The sequence below is a fragment of the Mauremys mutica genome, chromosome 1 (genome assembly GCF_020497125.1).
Source record: "Mauremys mutica isolate MM-2020 ecotype Southern chromosome 1, ASM2049712v1, whole genome shotgun sequence".
In the NCBI taxonomy this organism is placed as follows: Eukaryota; Metazoa; Chordata; order Testudines; family Geoemydidae; genus Mauremys; species Mauremys mutica.
The window spans coordinates 358,034,103-358,057,344 of record NC_059072.1 but is presented as its reverse complement, the minus strand read 5'-3'; the positions used below and the strand labels follow the sequence as shown (position 1 = coordinate 358,057,344).

The 23,242-nt window shown below is 45.6% G+C and overlaps 1 protein-coding gene across 1 annotated transcript; it reads right to left on the bottom strand.

Moving 5' to 3' along the window:
* Nucleotides 1–12,759: 12,759 nt before the first annotated feature.
* On the bottom strand, nucleotides 12,760–13,758 carry LOC123365749 (olfactory receptor 52K2-like). Its single transcript, XM_045008621.1, has one exon. It carries the CDS (start codon nucleotides 13,756–13,758, stop codon nucleotides 12,760–12,762), a length of 999 nt encoding a protein of 332 aa, XP_044864556.1.
* Between the last annotated feature and the right edge of the window lie 9,484 nt (nucleotides 13,759–23,242).

Genomic DNA, 23,242 nt, shown 5'->3' with positions numbered 1-23,242 from the left:
ATACAGCCCTGAATGCCATTAGCCTTCTTGGCAACAAGGGCACACTCTTGACTCATATCCAGCTTTTCATCCGCTGTAACCCCTAGGTCCTTTTCTGCAGAGCTGCTTCCTAGCCATTCAGTCCCTAGTCTGTAGCAGTGAATGGGATTCTTCCATCCTAAGTGCAGGACTCTGCACTTGTCCTTGTTGAACCTCATCAGGTTTTTTTTGGCCCAATCCTCTAATTTGTCTAAGTTCCTTTGTATCCTACCTCTACCCTCCAGCGTATCTGCCACTCCTCCCAGTTTAGTGTCATCTGCAAACTTGCTGAGGGTGCAGTCCACGCCACCCTCCAGATCATTAATGAAGATATTGAACAAAACCAGCCCCAAGACCGACCCTTGGGGCACACCACTTGAAACAGGCTGCCAATTAGACGTGAAGCCATTGATCACTACCCATTGAGCCTGTCAATCTAGCCAGCTTTCTCTCCACCTTATAGTCCATTCATCCAGCCCTTACTTCTTTAACTTGCAGGAAGAATACTGTGGGAGACCGTATCAAAAGCTTTGCTAAAGTCAAGGAATAACACATCCACTGCTTTCCCCTCATCCACAGATCCAGTTATCTCCTCATAGAAGATAATTAGGTTAGTCAGGCATGACTTGCCCTTGGTGAATCCATGTTGACTGTTCCTGATCACTTTCCTCTCCTCTAAGTGCTTCAGAATTGATTCCTTGAGGACCTGCTCCATGATTTTTCCAGGGACTGAGGTGAGGCCTGTAGTTCCCCGGATCCTCCTTCTTCCCTTTTTTAAAGATGGGAACTACATTAGCCTTTTTCCAGTCATCTGGGACCTCCCCCGATTGCCTTGAGTTTTCAAAGATAATGGCCAATGGCTCTGCAATCACATCCACCAACTCCTTTAGCACCCTCGGATGCAGCTTATCAAGCCCCATGGACTTGTGCTCGTCCAGTTTTTCTAAATACTCCCAAACCACTTCTTTCTCCACAGAGGGCTGGTCACCTCCTCCCCATACTGTGCTGCCCAGTGCAGCAGTCTGGGAACTGACCTTGTTTGTGAAGACAGAGGCAAAAAAATCATTGAGTACATTAGCTTTTTCCACATCCTCTGTCACTAGGTTGCCTCCCTCATTCAGTAAGGGGCCCACACTTTCCTTGACTTACTTCCTGTTGCTAAGATACCTGAAGAAACCCTTCTTGTTACTCTTAACATCCCTTGCTGGCTGCAACTCCAAGTGTGAATTGACCTTCCTGATTTCACTCCTGCATGCCTAAGCAATATGTTTATACTCCTCCCTGGTCATTTGTCCAATCTTCCACTTCTTGTAAGCTTCTTTTTTGCGTTTAAGATCAGCAAGGATTTCACTGTTAAGCCAAGCTGGTTGCCTGCCATATTTACTATTCTTTCTACACATTGGGATGGTTTTTTCCTGCAACCTCAATAAGGATTCTTTAAAATACAGCCAGCTCTCCTGGACTCCTTTCCCCCTGTCATAAACAGATAGTTAAGGGTTAAAGTCTCTTTTACCTGTAAAGGGTTAACAAGCTCAGTAACCTGATGAATACCTGACCAGAGGACCAATCAAGGGACAAGATAATTTCAAATCTCTGTGGAGGGAGGTCTTTTTCTGTGTTCTTTGTTTGAGTGTTCGTTCTCTCTTTGGCTTTAAGAGAGGCCAGACATATTCTTCAAGTTCTCCAAGATTTCCTGAAGTATTTTCTTCTATTCAGTATAGTGAGTATTAGAAGGCCGTTTAGTCTTATAATTGATTTCTACATTTGCAATTGTGTGTTTGCTGAAGAAATATCTTTATTTCTGTTTGCTGTTACTTTGATTATTCTGAGGAGGAGGGAGGGGCAGTCTCTCCAGTTTTTATAAGTTAGACCCTGTAAATTTTTCCATCCTGGTATTACAGAGATAGAGTACTTTCTTTCTTTCTTTTAATAAAACCTTTTCTTTTTAGAACTTGCTTGATTTCTTCCCTTGTTTGGATTTTCAGGGGAAGGGGAGGGGGGAAAAGTGAATCCCTCTTTGTTTGATTCAATGAGTTTGAATCAAGGTATCTCTCCTAAGGACTAGGAGAGGGGAGGGGGGAAGGAGGTGAGGGGAATAAATTATTTCCCTTTGTGTTGAGATTCAAGGAGTTTGGATCTGTGTTCCCCAGGGAAAGTTTGGGGGAACAGGGAGTGTGCCAGACACTAAAAACTTGGCTGGTGGCAGCGTTGACCAGATCTAAACTAGGATTTAGTTTAGAGGAGTCCATGCAGGTCCCCATCTTGTGAACGCTAAAGTTCAAAGTGGGGAATAAACCTATGACACCCCCTCATGTTATTCTTCCAGGGAATCCTGCCCATCAGTTCCCTGAAGGCGTCAAAGTCTGCTTTTCTGAAGTCCAGGGTCCGTATTCTGCTGCTCTCCTTTCTTCCTTGTGTCAGGATCCTGAACTCGACCATCTCATGGTCACTGCCTCCCAGGTTTCCATCCACTTTTGCTTCCCCTACTAATTCTTCCCGGTTTGTGAGCAGCAGGTCAAGAAGAGCTCTGCCCCTAGTTGGTTCCTCCAGCACTTGCACCAGGAAATTGTCTTCTACAGTTTCCAAAAACTTCCTGGATTGTCTGTGCACCGCTGTATTGCTCTCCCAGAAGAGATCAGGGTGATTAAAGTTTCCCATGAGAACCAGGGCCTGCGATCTAGTAACTTCTGCTAGTTGCCGGAAGAAAGCCTTGTCCACCTCATCCCATTGGTCTGGTGGTCTATAGTAGACTCCCACCACGACATCACCCTTGTTGCTCACACTTCTAAACTTAATCCAGAGACTCTCAGGTTTTTCTGCAGTTTCATACCGGAGCTCTGAGGAGTCATACTGCTCTCTTACATACATACATACAACTCCCCCACCTTTTCTGCCCTGCCTGTCCTTCCTGAACAGTTTATATCCATCCATAACAATGCTCCAGTCATGTGAGTTATCCCACCAAGTCTCTGTTTTTCCAATCACATCATAATTCCTTGACTGTGCCAGGACTTCCAGTTCTCTCTGCTTGTTTCCCAGGCTTCTTGCATTTGTGTATAGGCACTTAAGATAACTCACTGATTGTCCCGCTTTCTCAGTCTGAGACAGGAGTCCTTCCCTCTTGCACTCTCCTGCTCGTGCTTCCTCCTGGTATTCCACCTCCTCACTTACCTCAGGGCTTTGGTCTCCTTCCTCTGGTGAACCTAGTTTAAAGCCCTCCTCACTAGGTTAGCCAGCCTGCTTGCAAATATGCTCTTCCCTATCTTCATTAGGTGGAGCCCGTCTCTGCCTAGCACTCCTCCTTCTTGGAACACCATCCCATGGTCGAAGAATCCAAAGCCTTCTCTCCAACACCACCTGCGTAGCCATTCGCTGACTTCCACAATTCAACGGTCTCTATCCAGGCCTTTTCCCTGCAGAGGGAGGATGGACGAGAACACCACGTGCACCTCAAACTCCTTCATCCTTCTTCCTAGAGCCACGTAGTCTGCAGTGATCTCTTCAAGGTCATTCTTGGCAGTATCATTGGTGCCCACATGGAGAAGCAGGAAGGGGTAGCGATCCGAAGGCTTGATGAGTCTCGGCAGTCTCTCCGTCACATCGTGAATCCTAGCTCCCGGCAAGCAGCAGACCTCTCGGTTTTCTCAGTCAGGGCCGCAGATAGATGACTCAGTCCCCCTGAGGAGGGAGTCCCCAACCACCACCCTCCTCCCCTCCTTCTCTTGAGAGCGATGGTCGTGGAACCCCCATCCCTAGGACAGTGCATCTCATGCCTTCCAATCGGTGGAGTCTCCTTCTGCTCCCTTCCCTCAGAAGTATCATCTAGTCCACTCTCCGCCTTAGTACCTGTGGAGAGAACATGAAAACGGTTGCTCACCTGTATCTCCATTGCTGGTACATGGACACTCCTATTTCTTTTTCTGGAGGTCACATGCTGCCATATTTCTTCACCATCCCTCTGTCCCCTCTGCGCAGCCTGCTCCGATTCTTCAGAATGTTGTGCCCGTAGAAGCATATCCTGACGTCTGTCCAGAAAAACTTCATTTTCTCTTATGCAACGCAGGGTCGATACTTGTTTCTCCAGACCTCAAACCTTCTCTTCCAATATGGAGACCAGCTTGCACTTTGTACAGACAAAGTCACTTCTGTCCTGTGGAAGAAAGACAAACATGGCACAACCTGTGCAGGTTACAACAGCTGAACGCTCACCTTCCATAATTTCTTCCTTCTATGAGCTTCCTCAGCTGTTGCAGCAACTCACAGAAGCCCGCCTGATGAAAGCCTCAGTGGGCTCTCCCTAGGCAAACTCCCTCTGTTAGCCTCCACTGTTTGCCGCTCAGCTAGCTCGCTGCTGACTGCCTTTTTATAACAGTCAAGCCCACTCAAGGCCCACCTGGAACAAAGAACTCATTGATACCTTACATGACATAATTTGTATAAAATAAATCACAATCATATCACTATGGTAAATATGGGCATGCCAGTGAGTTGCTTTAGGTCACAGAATGTCACACCTCCTCCCTTAGTTTACTGCAGAAGTGTTAGTCACTGACTAGTTTCGAGGGAGTATGCAAAAAGCCTTCTTAAGGTTTGGAACATACAATGCCCAAGTGTTGCAAATATTGCAGTGTTCTTCACAAGTGTTTTTGCAAAGTTCTATGTGCCTTCTCTGGGTCACTAGAAAACCTCTCTTTGTATCTGTGCAGCATTGTAAAACCATTGTTCTTTTCCAGCTGGTGATAACTCAATACAGATATTCATCAATGCCATGCAGTGGTGTGCCTCAGTTTCCCCTTCCACACAGAAGACCAGTTTTATTATGGTTTCCCTACAGTGAAGAGCTCTGAGCCTGTTTGCAGGTCTTAGCTGAGAAGCAGTATCCCCACAGAGCTTCTTGTTTACTATTTGTAGCATGTCTGAAAGCTTTTCCCAAAAATCATGCATGTTACACCTTTTCACAGGATTTACCATCAGTACCAAATTCTTTGTTATAAGATTTCCCATTAGCAACAGACATTGCATCATGAGATTTAACAATAACCCCAAATCTTTTATCACAGGTAGGTGTTTCCAAGTACTTCTATTATACCACACCTTCTGCTTGGACACTTTGATTTGTTCAATACCCATTGTGTCTTTCAACTCCTCCCTGAACCTTAACACGTGTTTAGTTACTGGTTTTCCTTTCTCCTCAGTATCCCCTTGTAACGAGGCGGCCTTTGGCGGGACACTACTGAGAGTATCAATTCAGGACAAATTGCTTAGAACAGGGAAGTCACAGCCCAAAGCTGGGGGCCCTTTACATTTAAGGCGCCAAACCAGCCAAACAGAGAGGACTTTGGTTTTACCCCACTGGCTAACCAGAAGTCAGATAAGCAATTCCCTCAGATACTCCAGTTCCCTTGTATCACCACCAGCGCCACTCCTTATGGGGATGAATGGTTATGAAAACCAATACCCCAGTAAAAGAAAAAAGGTTCTCCCAGTCCCAAAGGACCAAACTCAGACCCAGCTCAATATACAAGTTAAATCTTACCCACAAATCACGTTGTTGTCAATCCTTTAGAATCTAAAATCTACAGGTTTATTTATAAAAAGAAAGAAATATAGACGAGAGTTATAATTGGTTAAATGGAATCAAATATATACAACAATTGCAAAGTTCTTAGTTCAGGCTTGTTTCAGGCTTGATGGGATTACTGCTGATTTAAACCAATCAAGTCTCTGGAGTACCAACATCCCAGCCTAGATGGGCCGTTCAGTCCTTTGTTCAGAGCATCAGTTTCAAGCACAGTTCTTCCAGAGGTCAGACGCAGGATTGAAGACAAAATGGAGGGGATTCCAGGGCCTTTTATACCCTCTGCCAGGTGGAAGGACACCCCTTTGTTCTTACTGTGGAAAATCACAGCAGCAAGATGGAGTTTGGAGTCACATGGGTAAGTCACATATCCATGCACACCTCAGTTTGCCGGCGGCAGCCATTGCTCACGTGCTATCTTGAACGTTCCTAGGAAGGCTTCTCACATGTGGATTGGAGTCTCCGAAGGTCCACTGTCAGTTAAGTGTTTCTTCATTGGTCACTTACTCAGAATAGTCCTTTCTCAAGGAGCTGACGAAATGCTTCACCAATGCTATGTAGAATCAAACACATTGAGATACAAGTACATAGCCAATATTCATAACTTCAACTACAAAAATGATACACACATACAGACAGCAAAATCATAACCAGCAAATTACAACCTTTTCATAGACACCTGACTTGACCTTCCTTGTACAAGATTTGGTGCCACTATTGGACTTTGGTTGCAACAATGATCTATACGGTCACAGTTCATGTCAATAATGTCACACCCCTTCAGTAGGGATCTCAGTCTAAGGCGACCTTGGGGGTCTTGGTATGCTGGGGTCTGATGAGGTAAGGAAGTAAGTGGGCTTTACATGTTGGCTAGCCCTCTGCCGATCTGCTTCCCAACCCAGGGTTATGCCCATAGAAATAATACATCCCCCTCTTGGACTTTCCTTGTGAACCCACTCCCAGCACTGGGACCTTCCCCTCTCCCTTTCCTAGTGGGTTATGATCTGTGCTGTCTGGGCTAAAAGATGTGTCTTTTCACAGCTGCTTTCTGTGTCTTCCCAACCCAGGGACTGTCCTCCTCCTCCTCTCTGTCAGTTGGGTCATTAGCATTTCCACAGACAATCATTTATTCAGTAGGACCTACATCCTGTCTTAAAGTGACAGTTTTCACAAGTACATAGGGAACAAAGTCCTGAGAAGTCGGGAGCTGGATTGTGGTACCCTCCATCACCCCCTCTCTATCCCCGAGAGGTCAGTTGTGTGACTGCTCCCCTCCGGCAGGTCAGTTACACAGTTCCCTCTCGAAGCCTGAGCCACAGCTTGGGTGCCTGGGAGCACAAATGCTGAATCTTCAGTTCTGTCTTGGGCATCCTCCCCCATGTGATCAGTGAGGAGACATTCCTGTACCCCCCACTATCCCTCCCCCAGTTTCCCTGTCTGGGCCCCCCTCTGGGACACATCTCCAGATGCTCCCTAGCATCGGATTTTTCCCTTGTCTAGCAGCAACATGGACATTTTTCTCCCTGAGGCAGCGCTGCCTTCAGCTGCAGGGCAGGAGCTGGTCTCAACCACCCCCACCCCTGGAAGCATGCAGCTTCCCCCTCCTGCAGGGGAATCAAGGAGACTCTCTCATTCCTTCAGCAGTTCCTGGGACTTTACCCATTCCCTCTGAGATCCCAGCAGAACACTCCTTCTTGCTGCAGGCGGACACTTTAACAGCCTGAGTTATACGGAAGAAATCATTGCCAATTAGCATATCAATAGGGTTATCGTCTACCACCCCCACTGATAAAACAGCTTCCAAACTCTCGGTTTCTGTGTGCACTTCAGCCAAAGGCACCATTTATAATATAGCTGTTTACAATCCCAGGGGCACAAGGATTATGTAACCACCAAATAATAAAAACTCTGCCATCTCTCCTGTCAATATGTCACCTTGTTGCATTATACTCCGCCTAACCACCGAAATTTCTGCCCCTGTATCTTCCCACTTCCCATTAATGCTGACAGCCGTTAAGTGTTTCATGCCTAGTTTTGCAGAGGATAATTTTACAAACCTAGTATGATAAGTGACAGGTGCCTGAGGGGCTTGTGTGCTCAGAATCGCAGCATTCACATAGGCTACCTGCTGCCTGCTTCCTCTGAGCGCAGGGCATATATCCCTCGGGTGATCAGTGGAATTACAATGATAGCACCTCCTGGACTCTTCTGGTTTTACAGCAGATTAGGATTGGGGATTAGTACAATGCAGTAAAATGGGACCATGCTTCCTACCAAGTGTAAACACCTCCATCTCTAGTTTATTCACACTAGATACTTGTTTCTGCTCAAAATCATCAGCTAGAGAAGCCATCTATCCACAGTTTTCACGTTTTTGTCCCATAGACACTGTTTCACATCATCTTTAAATATGTTTAAGAAGTGCTCCTGACCAACTAGGTCAAAAGTTCCTTCAAAGCTTGCAATATCTCTGACCCTTCCCATTAAATCTTTCATTTTGTTAACATATTTCACGTTAGACACCAGCACCCCTCTTAAGATTCCTAAATTTCACTCTAAATGTTTCAGGGCCCAGGGGTAATCTGAAATTGTTTTAAAACCATTTATTTGAATTTACAATCATCTAAAGCATCATCAGTTGGCATTTTACTGAATATATCCAGTGCTTTACCAGTTAAATTAGCAACTAAAGTAGGTATCTTCTGATCCTCAGGAATCTTATGAATCACACACAGCCTCTCAAAGGTAGTCAAGTATTCAGCAATATCCCCTGCCTTGTATGCAGGACATGGCTGTTCCCATTTGAGGATTTTTGGAGATGTGGGAATCAGTGGAGTGGGAAGGTTCTGGTTCTGCTTTTACAGCAATTCCAACTGGTGATTCCGCTCTCTCTCTTTCTTCTCAGTTTCTTGTTGTTTTAGTCCCATAGCCCTTCTGTGTTCAGCCTCCTCTCTGGCAGCCTCTGCCTGCATTAGCAGCAAAATTCTCCTATGTTCTTTTTCTACTGTCTTCAATCTGAATAGCTCCGATTTCACAATCCTTTCGCTGTTTGCACTCATCTTGGTGCTTTCCTGACTGTACTTCCTTTTCCCAAAATAAGCAAACAGAAAATAACAAACTGTTAACCTCTTTGACTGGTCTCCACCCGCCACACTTAAAGTGTCTCTTAAAATTTCTACACCAGTGTATGAAGTGCAACTCTCACTCAGAACAACAGGTTGTGCGTTTCACGCTGCTTGTTGTGACTGACTTCCCTGGAGTGCAGCCTGGAACTGGGGTACCACTGAGCCCTCTGGCACACTAATCTGAGTCCCCTCTCACACTGTCTTCCTCAATTCCCCACATTTTGCTTCCATCCACTGGATCTGAGGGATCCATTGTTCTGTAGATCTGCAGCTTTGTAGCTGCCTGCGGCCATGACAATCCCCCCAAGGGCTGCGCTGTATAAATGGAGCACCCACATCTTTCAAGCAGCCTCCAGCCCTGTCTATGAAGCTGCCATCTGCCCAGCAATCCCTCTAGACAGGTTAATACTGAGCTGGTTGCAATTGCAGGCTGCTTGATGGTAATGGCCGGGGACTTAGTTTTACCTGGTTAATAACGAGACTAATGCACCCGGCTTCTTGCCCAGCCAGATCAGCGCTCAGTGGCAGCGGTTCACAGTGCTACATTAGAAGTGGCAGGGAGAGGGAGACGTGTGTGTGTGTGTAGTTAGAAAGGAAAAGGAGAGAAAAGGAACCAAAATGCATGGGGGGTGGGGGAGAGATGGGACGAAATCCAGTAGAACAGGGATTCCCTTCCTCTTCCATTCTGTGGACCACTTTCCAAAGGACAGAAATCCTCTCCCTGACTCTAAACCGGCACGGCCTGGTTCAGGAAATGTTTCCATCAGGGACTCTGGCTGGATCAGTCTGGGAATTGGAGCACCCTGGGACACACTGAGGGCAGAGGAGAGTGGGCCACATTAGGGTGAAGAGAAGATCTTGTGGACACCTCCCTGCAGGTTTGGGATCGCCCAGCTCCACTCCCGGTCCCCTAGCATCCGTGCACCAGCTCCAGGTTTGCTGTCACAGCCCCACTCAAGCTCCCGCACCCGGACACCTGCCAGGCAGCCGTGTTTGGGTCCCACACACTGGACCCAGGTGTTTTTGAGTTGGAGCAGGGTTCAGGCCCTAGTCCATGTCTGGTTTTCTAGGCCCACTCTCGGGGTGCAGCTTCTATTCTAGCACCTCCCTCTAGGAGCAGAGACCTGCAGGCCAAGCACCAGGGCCCTGAGACTAGTTTTGGCTGGGCTCCCCTAGACTCTCCCATTGCTTCAACACACCCTACGAGAGCTCCTCCTTGGGCGCGCTCTGTTCCCAGTTTCTCTCTTTTGGGGTACAGGATCATTAAAGTGAACAGCCCCCGGCCTTGCAAAAGGGGTTGTAAAACAATCCCTCTGCTTTAGAGAGCACAAGAGATACCCAGATCTGGTTAAACACAACACAACACCTGCCCACCATTCCCTGCTTCAGTGTCCTCACTGCCCTGGAGCGTTCTTTGGGATTTGGTCAGATCTCTCTAAGGTGTCCAGGAGCCACCTCCTGCAAATCCTGGCTTCTCTCCATCTGGAGTCTGTCTCTCAGCTGCAGCCATAGCTCTGCAACCAAAGAGTCCCCTCTGCCATCCTTGTGCCTCTCCCACGCCCCAGCTTCTTCTGACTCATCCAGGCTCTGGGTTTTTAAAGGGCTGGACCAACCACTCCTCTCTCTGTTCCCTCTTCTGGGGAGGTTCCATTCCTTCCCAGCCCAGCCCTCAGCAGAGAAGCTGGAGAAAACTGGCTTTATCTAGAATGCAAGTTACTCCTTTCTTCTGTCCACCCTAGCCTCCTGCCTCTGAGCACAAGGAGCCTGTGTGAAGAGTACAGTAAAAGCCCAAGACATAAGGATACAGATGGTTCATACAATCAAACGTGAGTTAATAGGTGTGACACAGGGTCAGAAAGAGTTGTGCAACTACCAGGCTAATTGACCCAAATTCAACGTTTAAAGACATATTAGAGAACTATATAAATGGCAATTAGGGCCATACTCTATAAATAGCAACATAACCTCTGTAAATGGACTGTATGTGTTTATTTATATTGGATTAGATGTTAACCATGTAAACAGATGGTTCCTGTCTGTTGGTATATCTGTTGATTCAAAGATCAAAAGAAAATATTAACATTTAAATTAAACTTGGGTATAATAATGTCATTGTCTCTACTTCTATCTGAGATTTGTAGTAAACTACCTATGAACTGCTTAATGGATAATTACCTTCTGCTCTGTGTACATAGAAAATAGATAATTCTGCTTCAAACTATTCTTCATTATCATAGCCTGCCAGTGGTCTGTGAAAGAAAACTTGAGTCCTGAACCTGTCATCTTAGTTCTGCTTAGCCGTCATCAGGGGAAACTCAAGTCTCAAGACTGAGGTCTCCAGTTCCATTCTGGATCACCCTGATATTGGACATTGGACTGCAACCTAAGGATTCATTCTGAAAGAACTCTTTGCAACTCTAAAGCTCACCCTCTGTACCATGAAACGGACTTAAGCATTCTATTCATATTTCTACATTTAATGACATCCGATTACTTCAGGGTGGAGGTAGGAATTGAGTCATTAACCGGGGCTGCCTCCTATCCGCAGGCAGGCTCCTTGTCAGGCTGCAGAAGCTCCCGTCCCAGCCATGGAGCAGAGGGAGCCCGGTGAGGGGTGGGGGGAGGCTGGGTGGGAGATTGTGACAGGATGTACCCCCGGGGTGAAGCCTGGAAGCTGTTGGAACCGCTGTGCCCCCAAACCATTCAGCTGGGTTGGCCTCTCCCCCTGCTCTGGTGCCACACAGCCAACTAAGTTACCTGAGTGCTTTTCCTAAGCCATTCATGGACCAACAATGGAGGCATCAGCCAATTTCCCAGCTCCCCAGCCTTGCACCCCTACTGGAGCGTAAACCCAGATTTAGACCGTCTTGCACTGCACAGCATAAACTCATTAAATAGTCCTTTCCCCCCTCGATGCGGGGAAGGTATTTGTTAACAAAGCTAAGATTCCCAAACATTTCACTGAAAAACACACTGGTTAAGATAAAATGAGGTTTATTAATTATAGAAGGATACATGTTAAGTGATTATAAGAGATAACAAACTTATCAAAGCAGATTACCTAAACAAATTTGCAGTCTATGAGTTGTACACACTAGATAGGATTTGAATCAGCAATAGCTCTCCCTGATTGATGATACAAGCAGTCTTATAGATTCTTGTGGCACAGGCTGCATCTGCTTTGCAGCCTGGGTTCCCCTTCCCCATTCAAAGTCCTTTTTCTTACTGAGTTTCTTGCACATGTTGAGTTGTGCAGGAATAAAGACAAGAGATGATGTCACTCCCCATCTTTTGTAGTTTCTTCCAGCTTGCTGGAAAGTCTATGTATGTGATGTGAGTGGTCTGCCTCCATTGGACAAACATTCTCCATTGTCTCCATACTCCCTCCGAGTAGGCTTTCTTATACACAGTTCCTGTGCTAGTGGATTCTTCCCTGGATGAGTGTTGACAACAGCAATTAACTCTGTCTGGCTACTCCTCTGACATACCTGAAAGGCTGGTTTGGGGTGTTTCCAGCCTCACATCACACTTTGTAACACACACAGAGCAAGGTTTCACAGCTTCACATAGATATCAATGTTTAGCAGATTAAAACTTTTAGAATGAAACCTCATGGGGTATACTCTGTATAAAACATACAATAATTACATCACCATGGTAAATAGGAGGTGCTTTGGAGTGCAGAGTGTCACAGGGATGATCCAGAGAGTGACAGGGGGTGGGAAGCAGAGGAGTGAGTGAGGGCTGGGGTCTTGAGGGGAAGAGGCAGAGCAGGGCGGTAATCTGGAGGAAGAGGCAGGGCACAGGGGTGGGGCCTCAGGCTTCCAGTTATCAGCAATTAGAAAGGTGGAAACCCTATGAGTTGTACGCAGACAGTTTTGCCAGTTTGTCACGCTGACACAGCACAGTAAGGTCAGGCAAGAATTTAATGTCTCTTTGACTGGCTAGTCAGTGATTCAGGGAAGAGGGCCCAGCACCATGTCACCAGACAGCTCAGCACGGAGCTCAGTCTGAGATCCAGAGAACCAGGAGAAAACTTTAGGTCCCTTTATGAGCAAAGAGCTGGAGCAGCCTGTCCCGGATCTGTTTGGTCTTCACTCCATAGATGATGGGGTTTAGCATGGGGGGCACCAGGAGGTACATGTTTGCCATGAGAACGCGCAAATGCAGGGCCACATTGTGCCCAAATCGTTGTGTGAGGGTGGCAAAGACATGTGGGATGTAAAAGGCTAAGATGACACAGAGATGGGAGCCGCAGGTCCCAAAAGTCTTGAGCCGGGCATCCTTTGTTGGGAGTCTGAAGATGGCCCTGAGGATCTGGGTATAGGACACGGCGATAAAAAACACATCCATACCGATCACCAAGAAAGCCGCGGAGAGGCTGTAGTAACTACTGAGGCTGATGTCGGCGCAGGCCAGCTTCACCACAGCTATGTGCTCACAGTACGTGTTTGGAATAATGTTGGTTCTGCAATATGGCCACCTCCTCGCCAGGAAGGGATAGGGCAGTGCGAGTATGGCACCGCGCAGCACCAGAGCCAGGCCAATTTTGGCAACAACAGTGTTTGTCAGGGTGGTGGAATGTCTCAGGGGATCGCAGATGGCCACATAGCGATCAAAAGCCATGGCCACGAGGATCCCAGACTCTATCACAAAGAAGCTGAGAATGAAGTACATCTGGGTGAGGCATGCACTGAAATTGATCTCCCTGGAATTGAACCAGAAGATGCTCAGCATTTTGGGTAGGATGGATGTAGACAGGACCAGATCGGTGATGGCCAGCATGCAGAGGAAATAGTACATGGGCCCATGGAGGCTCAGCTCCGTCTTTACGATGAACGGGATGGTGAAGTTCCCCAAGATGGCTATGATGTACATGGTGCAGAAGGGGATGGACATCCAGACATGGGCTGCCTCCAGGCCAGGAATGCCCAGCAGGATGAAGGTGGTGGGGTTTGTGAAGTCGGTTGAGTTGGAATCTGACATGGAGTAGAAGAGAAGGTGTCCAACGCTGAGGCAGAATGCTGTTTCCTGCATGTACCATACGTTCCCCTGACTTCCTGTATGTGTCCGGGGTCTAGGGTGATGTCACAGGACAAATACCTGGATGGAGAGAAAATGTTAATATGAGATACTTCATGCACTACTGGAGGCTGTTCTCATGGATGAAGAATATTGGTCGCTCTTCACACACTGAAAAATGACATTTTAATTATTCAGATAAATGAATTATGAACAACTGACCCTCCTAATGCCAATTCCATATTTTATCGTGCTCCCTGCATCAATAATTCCTACACATTGTGGTGTGGGAAATCTTAGGAGGCAGGAAACACGAGTGTATACGGGTATCTTTTATTGTTCTCTAGGCCTTGTCTACACTACCAAGTTTTTTCGCCAAAAGGCAAGATTTGATGATGAAATAGTGGAGGTGTAAAGACTACAAAGCCAGTTTCGATGGAACTCCTCAGTTTCACGGATGTAATAATGGGTCCTTGATGAGAGTTGTAAGACTTTTTACGCAAAATTTTCATCACCGAAGTGCCAATGTAGATTTTATCACTGTAATTGGCCCATAGCTTTTCTCCCACACCTAAGGTCCCCTACCCATGGGAACACTCACCATGCTTCCAGTGTTCGCCGGCATGTGTGCTTGTCAAGGATCAGCGGGAAAGTGACTGGTGTGTTACTAGCAGTGTATTCTAATGTAGTGTTTCAATGCTGTACATATACTTACCAATAAGGCTTCTGTTTATTGTTACTTGTGCTTCACAAGATATGCCCTTGAAAGGAAGCAACCCCTCCACTCCAGCCGAGTGTCTCCACCGGATTAGAAAATGCCCAAGATGGAGCAAGGAAGATATGTTCTGGGAGGTTCTGCAGTACTCTGATGCAGACAAGACACAATGAAGGCAGTGGAAGGAAAGCGATAAGCAGGAAAGAAAGAAAATGAGAGATTCACTAGGGATGCAATGGAGAGGCTGATAAAAGTTTTCTAGTGGCAAACCAACATGCTGCAGTCCCTCCTGATGCTTCAGACTGAGCAGATGGGTCCTTGCCTTCTCCTTCAGCACATTCAGAACACTTTCCCATGTTCTCCCCAAACTCTACCCGCACATTCCTTTCCAATTTCTGGGACTTCTCACTTCCCTGTTCATTCCTCCTCTGCAGACACCTTTTCAAATGAAAGCTGGACTTACGCTCAGCTGTGTGTGTGCGCATGGTGTGGTGGGCTTTTTGGCAATAAAAGCAAAGTTATTTGACTATTAATCGGCTTTTATTTCTTTCCGTTGAAGTTATGATAGCAGAAAGCAAAGCAACAGGCAGTTTTATCATTTCCTTACATTGAAGCCTGGGCCTGAACAATCACAAGTGCTTCCTACCCTACCAAAACTGGACTTCATTATGCATTACAATCCCATGCATTGCAATAAACACTCATTCTCATTTTCACAGTGTTGCTGCAAAGGCTTCTTGATTCGAATTGCCCCCCATTGTGCCCTCTGATAAACTTGGTATCTGGCTGCTCAAAATCAGCAGCCACGTGTTCTGTCTGAGAAGTGCACCCCTGAGCAAACTTTTCGCCCTTACCTTCACAAATGTACAACGTGCAACACATGGCTACACCCATGAGAATATTTTCTTCATTGAGGTCTAACCTGTCAAAAAGGCATTGCCAGCCCACTTTTAATCTGCCAAATGCACATTCCATGGTCATCCTGCTCCTACTCAGCTTATTGTTGAAATGTTCCTTACTGCTATCCAGGTTTCCCATGTACGGCTTCATGAACCCTGGCATTGAGGGGTTTGCCAGGTCTCCCAGGATCACTATGGGCATTTCGAAATCCCCTGTGGGGATCTTCTGGTCTGGAAAGAAAGTCCCCACTTTCAGCTTTCTGTAAAGGCCGGTGTTCCTAAAGATTCATGCGTCATGCACTTTTCTGGATCACCCTGATGTCTATGATGTCAATGAAACGCCCACAGTGATCCTCGAGTGCCCGCAGCAGCGTGGAGAAGTACCCCTTCCGATTGATATATTTCATCAAAAGGCACTCGTGGCAAATTTGGAATATGCATGCTATCATCCCTCCACAGTTGGGGAAACCCATTTCGGCAAAGCCATCCTCAATATCATGCACATTGCCAAGAGTTACGGTGTTGCACAAAAGGATGTGATTAATGGCCCTGCACACTTGCATTAACGCAGCCCCAACGGTCAATCTCCCAGCTCCAAACTGATTTGCGACTGACCAGTAGGAGCCTGGAGTCGCCAGCTTCCACAATATGATCACCATGCACTTCTCCACTGACAGCACAGCTCTCATTTGGGTGTCCTTGCGCCGTAGGGCTGTGGTGAGCTCAGTACAAAATTCCAGGAAGGTGACTTTCCAATTCCAAAGTTCTGCAGCCACTGCTTGTCATCTCAGACCTGCATAACGATGCAATTCCACCACTCAGTGCTAGTTTCTTGAGCCCAAAAACGATGTTCCACCATGCTCAGCTGTTCTGTGAATCCCAAAAGCAATCTAATGCTGCTGTTATCCATGTCAGATACCATGTCAGGCAACTGTGACTCCTGTTGCTTTTGCAGAAAAATTTGAATGAAAAATGAGAGTTCTTTAAGAAGAGTTTATTAAAGAGCTAAAAAGCCACAATTCCACAATCAAGGAAGTGGAGAACTTTGGTTAAAAACCCAATTCAGGAGGAAAGTGAAGGCAGCAATTAAGGGGGGAAAAGCAACATATAACAAATGAGAAAAAGGGAAAATAATTGGCAAGCAATACAAATTGGAAGTTATGAAAATTGATACAGGACGTTACAGACATCGGGGGAAATCCATGCTTTGCAGGGCTAAAGAGAACAAAAAGGAGATTATTAAGTATATTATGAAGAAAAGAAATCCTAGAAAAGGTAAAGGCCAATTCCTAGAGGGAGAAAGGAAACTTGTTAATGTTGCAGAAAAGGTAGATGTGTTCAAGGAATATTTTTGAGGAGATACTCATATCACATGCGGTGATGAAACCCTTTCCAGTCCCTTAGCAGTCAAGGAGCATGTTAACCAACATCTAGAGTGGAACCTTAGAATTACAAACACCAGAGTTATGAGCTGACCAACAACCACACATCTCATTTGGAACCAGAAGTAGGTAGTCAGGAAACAATGGAAAAGCTGATATGGGATATGTTAAAAAAAAGTCTAGGAGTATAATTAATGCCAGTCAAAAACATGGTTTATGGAAAACAGGTCTTGTCAAATAAAGACGATTTCCTCCTTTCATGAGAGTACACATTTGGTTGACCAAGGGAACCAAACAGATGCAATAGACTTCAATTTCTGTGAGACATTTGATTTAGTAGGGAAAAACATTCAATTAAAAAAATGAACACTATACAATATCAGTAGAGTTGTAAACTCCAGCAGAGCGGTCCTTTGGGGCCATCTGCCTGTCCCAAGTCAGGGTAAAGGAGGAGCGTTGGTCGTGGGGCTAGCAACCCCACCCCGTAAAAAATCAACTTGTTACAGAAACGCCAACAATAGAGATAACAGAGACTTTTATCCTGGAAAAAGAAGGGTCTTCAATTTGAAGACGCATGACGCTGGGTGGTGAAAGCCGCGAGGAAGCCACTAAGCCGATCACCCTTCTTGCAACCAGGAGGATTACCATCGGCACATGGAACGTGAGGACCATGTACGAGTCAGGAAAGCTGGATAGGACACACACTACGCAAGCAGCCAACCAACATCACCAGACAGGCATTGCGGTGGAAACCCCAAGGCAAGCGGAAAAGAGGCCATCCAAGAAACACCTGGCGACGCAACCTTCAGGCTGATAGCACAAAAATGGGCTATACCTGGAACCAGCTAGAGTGAATGGCGCAGGATAGAGGACTCTGGAGATCTGTTGTTGGCGGCCCATACCCCGATTGGGGTGACGGGCATGAATGAATGAATGATGTTAATGTTAAATGGACTAAACGCTGGCTATCTGACAGATCTCAGAAAGCAGTTGTCAATGGGCCATTGTCAGTAAATGGGGGTGTTTCTAGTGGGGTTCTGCAGAGATCAGTTCTAGGTCAGATGCTATTCAATATTTTCATCAATGATCTGGAAGCAAATAGAAAATCGTTGCAGGTAAAATTTGTGGACAACCCCAAGATTGGCAGAGTGGTTACAATGAGGTGGCCAGGGCAGGCATAGCGATTGATCTGGAGCATTTGTTGAGCTGGACCCATCCTAACAAAATGTTTTAATACAGTCAAATGCAAAGTGGTCCTGTCGGAACAGGGAATGCAGGACCGGCCCCCAGGCTAGGGCTCTGTACTATGGAATGCAAGGACCCTGAAAAGGATTTAGGGGTCATTGTGGACAACGAACTCATCGTAAGCTCCCAGTGTGATGCTGTGGCCAAAATGGCTAATGCGATCCTTGGATGCATAATCAGGGGAGTGGTGAGTTGGAGCAGGGGAAGGATTTTACCTCTGCACGTGGAACTGATGAAACCGACTGCATCAATTCTGGTGTTCACATTTCAAAAAGGATGTTGATTAATTGGAGAGGGTGCAGAAAAAAACCACAAAAATGATTGGAGACTGGAGAAGATGCCTGACAGAGAGAGAGATTTAAAGAGCTTTATCTATTATTCTCATCAAAAAGACAATCAAGCAGAGACTTCCATGGGGAGAAAACCGTGGGAACTAATGGGCTCTGTAATCTAGTTTAGAAAGGCAGAGAAAGACCCAATGGCTGGAAGCTGAAGCCAGACAAATTCCAATCGGAAATAAGGGCCAAATGATTAGCACTCAGGGTGATTAACCGTTGGGACAAACTGCAAAGGGAAGTGGTGGATTCTCCAACTCCCCATGTCTGCAGATCCAGACTGTATCATTTTGTGGAAGATCTGCTTGAGGGCTTGTCTATACTTAAAACACTACAGCAGCGCTGCAAAGCACTTAAGTGTAGACACTACTTACAGCAATGGCAGGGGTTTTCCCGTTAGTGTAGATGGTAGCGAGGCTGATGGAAGAATTGTTCCATCAACCTCATGCTGTTTACATCGGGGTTAGGGTGATATAGCAACAGCTCTCAGGGGTGTGGATTCTTTTGCTGTTGCAATAAAAGGAAATGCAGTTTTGGATTGCGTTAACAGAACTTAGTGCTCAAGTCATGGTAGGTGATAATACCGCTCTACTCAGCGCTGGTTAGGTCTCAGTTGGAGTGTTGGGTGCAGTTTTGGTCACCGCTGTCTGGAAAGGATGTAGAGAAACTGGAAAGGATCCAGAGGTGAGCGACAAAGATGATCCAAGGGATGGAATGCAAACCATAGGAGCAAAGGCTGAAGGAACTGGGTATGTTTAGTTTGGAAAAGAGGAGGAGGGACATGATAGAGGACTTCAGTTATTTGAAAGGCTGCCATAAAAAAAGATGGAGAAAATTTGTTCTCTCTTGAGACAGAGAGCAGAACAAAAGGCAATGGGTTCAAACTACATGTAACGATACTGTCCATGTGAGCCAGCTGAGGTCACTCAATTAGGAGACTCAAACCCCAAATGCTGCTGGATATTCCAATATTTAGATTTACCAAGGCAGCCCAAAACAGCCCCTGTTTTACCTCACTGGCTACTCAGAAGTCCAAACAATGCAGTTTCCTTAAAGTGCCCAGCCTCAGGCCTCCATCCAGATATACATGTCAAACATGATAAATCTGAAAATCTTATTTCATCATATAAAAGAAAAGGTTCTTCCAATCCCAAAGGATTAGTCACACAACCAGTCCAATTATAACTTAGATCTTACCCAAAATACACTCTTATAGTCAATTCTTGTTAACTAAACTAAAAATGTATTAAAAAAGAAAAGAGGTAGAATGTTAGTTAAAAGATCAATATCCATACAGACTTGAATTCAATTCTGGAGGTTCAGATACATAGCAGAAATGAGTTTGTAGTTTCCAAAAGTCCGTTTAGAAATAGTCCACAGGTTATAGTCCAATGTCCATATTCAGGGTGACTTCAGTCAGTGATTGGGGATCTCAATTCTTCTGGCTGAGGGTTTCCCCTTCTTGAAACCGTAAGCAGATCTGAGATGAAGAAGGATCTTGTCCCAGGGTTTTTATACATTTCCAGCAGCCTTTTGGCCTGAGAAAACAATAGGCTTAACTTTCCTTCTCCCAAACATCCTGGCAATTAGCACAGGGTCATTTAACCATTAAACAGTTCAGATACAGGTTACCACAACCTTCAAAGAGACATATAGACAATAATACTATTTCACTCAAGTCTCTTCCTAAAAATTAATACTCCTTTTTTATCTTTGAATCAAAGCCATAATAATAGACAAGATTTGTTTGCTTACGTCACAAGACCTGAGCAAACATCTACCTTCTATCTCTAACAATGCAGACTTGCCTTTCAAAACTCTATTCATTTACATTTCTTCTTAACAAGTCTTTAAAGTTTGGCCATGGGTCAGGTCAGTCTGCGAGTCAGTTAACTTTTTCTGGCCCCATGTCACCTTTCAATGAGGTATTGTATTACACTCATAACATCACACTACGGCAGAGCAGATTTAGATTAAATCTCGGTAAAAACTCCCTAACTGTAGGAACAGGAGGTCAATGGAACAGTCGCCTAGGCAAGTCGTGGAAGCTCCTTCACTGGAGGTTTTCCAAAGGTGGCTGGAGTCATCTGTCCTGGATTGTATGGTTTAGACACAACAAACCCTGCATCTTGGGAGGGGTTAGACTAACTGACCCTTGCAGGTCCCTTCTCACCCTGTCTGCATCTACATCTACAATGTAAAATCCGAGTGTAGACCAGGTCTTAGTCAAACAAAAGTTTTGGAGCTCAATACAGGGGTAACTGGGTTAAATTTAATGGCTTGTGTTATACAGGAGGTCAGACAGGATGATCTAATCGTCCTTTCTGATCTTAAACCCTATGAATCTATCAATAAAGAAAGTAGTTCAGGCATTTATATTTACACTCATAACACACGACAAGGGAACATTCAATTATATTGCACATCTGAACATATAACTTTGAGGAAAGAAAATTGTTTACATTCTCCATATTTGGCCTGTGGAACTCTCTGCCACAAACTGTATTGGGGCAAAGATCATAGCTGAATGGGATTCACAAATGAATTGGCCATTGTAGATGGTGCTGGTGGCTAGTTAAGGCTGTCTGACACCTTCAATTAGGAGACCTCATTTTCAGTTGGTTATAAGTTTGCCAAATTTTAACTGTTTGGACTGAAATTTCCCACACTGGGTGTCTGCGTTTGGCTGAATTGTTTTTTGGAAGTTTCAGGCATCACAGTTCAGCCGACTTCTCGAATGAAGCCAGGAGAAAAGACGTCATGCCCATGTTTAAAAATTCATATCATTATTCCAGTGAGGAGCCCTAGGACCTCCATGCTTTCTATCAGAAAGTCAGGTGAGAGCCCCCCCCACCCCCTATTAACAGCCAGAGCCCTGAAATGCAAGAGAAGGAGGTGAGAGTCCCTGTGCATTAACTCACACACAGCTTACTCAGTTCTTCCTCCAAGGGGAGCAAAGAGGGACATTTTGGCCAGTGATATTGGAGCAAACACATCTCCTGTGGCAAGGGCCCTGGCATGTTTAATGGCTGTGCAGAGCAGAAAGGACCACAGACCTATTCTCCATCCCATCACGACCATGTTGCACTGGGTTTTTCGAGCAGGTGAGCTCCTCAGCAAGAGCTGGTACCTGTGAATTCTGAGACACATGTGTCTTACCTGGAAATCCCCCACAGGCAGCCGTTTCTCACACCTCTCTCACTCCGGCATCTGCAGCAGCATCCCACGCCGAGAGCTGACAAAGGGGTGTGCACCATTTATAATATAGCTGTGTGCAATCCCGGGGCGGGGGAGGAATTCACTCAGCCTCTAGGGGAGAAGCAGCATCTGAATGGAAACAGGTTGGAGACCGGAAACTCTCTAGCCAATGACTCTCTTACAATGTCTGCACTTCTGTGCTATTTATCCAGCTTTAGGAATAAAAAGTAATTAAGAGACTTTCCCAAAGGGAGATGAGAACCCTTGGGCTCTCTGCTGAGTCAGAGAGGAATTGGATGCTCTGTGTATTTGTTTATTTTTTAAAAGTATTTGCTTAGTAAGATAACTAGGGATAATGCCCAGCTCTCGATAGGGTCTGATACCCTGTAAAGGCCCAGTATTAATGGGTAGATAGTAGCCAGAGAGAGCTGGAGAAAGGTGACTGAGGGGAGACACGAACACTTTCTGCAGGCAAATGGGGCTATTGGTAAGGGATCAGAGATCAGTAATTCTCATCAGTAACTATCATCATACTGTGTAGCAGGTTTCATTGAAGGATCTTCAAAACACCTGTCAAAGGAAAGTCACTATGAACATATACCCATTATATTGATAGGTAAACTGAGGCAAAGGGAGACATAACTTTTTGAAGGTCACACAGAGAATGACAGACAGATCCCAGGAGCCCTGACGTCCCTGCTGTAACCAAGGTCTCTCCTTTAGTAACTGAGGGCATGACAAGAAGGAGATGCATTCATGGTGTAGCAGGGCTTGTTCCTTAGGTGGATGTGACAGACTTGCTCAGGATGCAACCTGGAACTGGGGTAGCGCTGAGCCCTCTAGCACACCAACCTGGGCTCTCTCTCTCACTGTGAGGCTGTGACAAGCTGCAGTCCTTTCCAGATTTTGCACTTCCACAGTCAGACACAGCCAGGGACACACCCAGCTCCAGTTACATGAATGCTTTCACTAGGCACTTATAAACCAAGAATAGAGAAGCTCCAGGCAATTCCCCCTCATCCCAGCTCCCCAGCCTAGGACTCCAGAGCTTTGCCCCATCTTACCCTGGTCAGAAGCCTGGTTAGGGTAAGTTTATTACCCAGTCTGTCCTACCCTCAATGTGGAGAGGACAATGCATCAGCCCCTGTTCCTGAATAGGTTTCACTTTTGCATTTCAAACAAAAGACTGTATTAGATAAAAAATATATAAAACTGATTTATTAACAACAGAAGGATAGATTTTAAGTGTTATAAGTAATAAGTTTATAGATCAAAGTAGATTACCTAAGAAATAAAGCAAAATGACAATCTGAGTTCTAAAAACTAGACAGGATTTGAACTGAACAGTGTGTCACCCTGATGGTACAAACATTCCACCTGTTTTCCATATACAGGCTAGAAATCCCTTCAGCCTGGGACCAAATCACCAGTTCGGTCCTTGTTCCTAAGGTTTTTCCGGGTGTTAAGTTACTGAGGGGAATGAGGCCACGTGATTTTGTTACTTCCACTTTTGTCTTCTTCCATGTGGAGGGAACGTCATATTTCCAAGGAAAAGCCCTCAGTACAGGCACAAATGGAATTCAATGTCACATGAGCTGGTCACATACCCTCGCACGCTTTCATAGCTTTAGGCACAAAAATGGTACATACATACAAATAGGGTAATCATATTCAGCAAATCATAACTTTTTAATTCAAAGAATCATAGAATCATAGAATATCAGG

Coding starts and splice junctions, on each gene's coding strand:
- LOC123365749 (XM_045008621.1), bottom strand. CDS start 13,758: ATGCAGGAAACAGCATTCTGCCTCAGCGTTGGACACCTTCTCTTCTAC.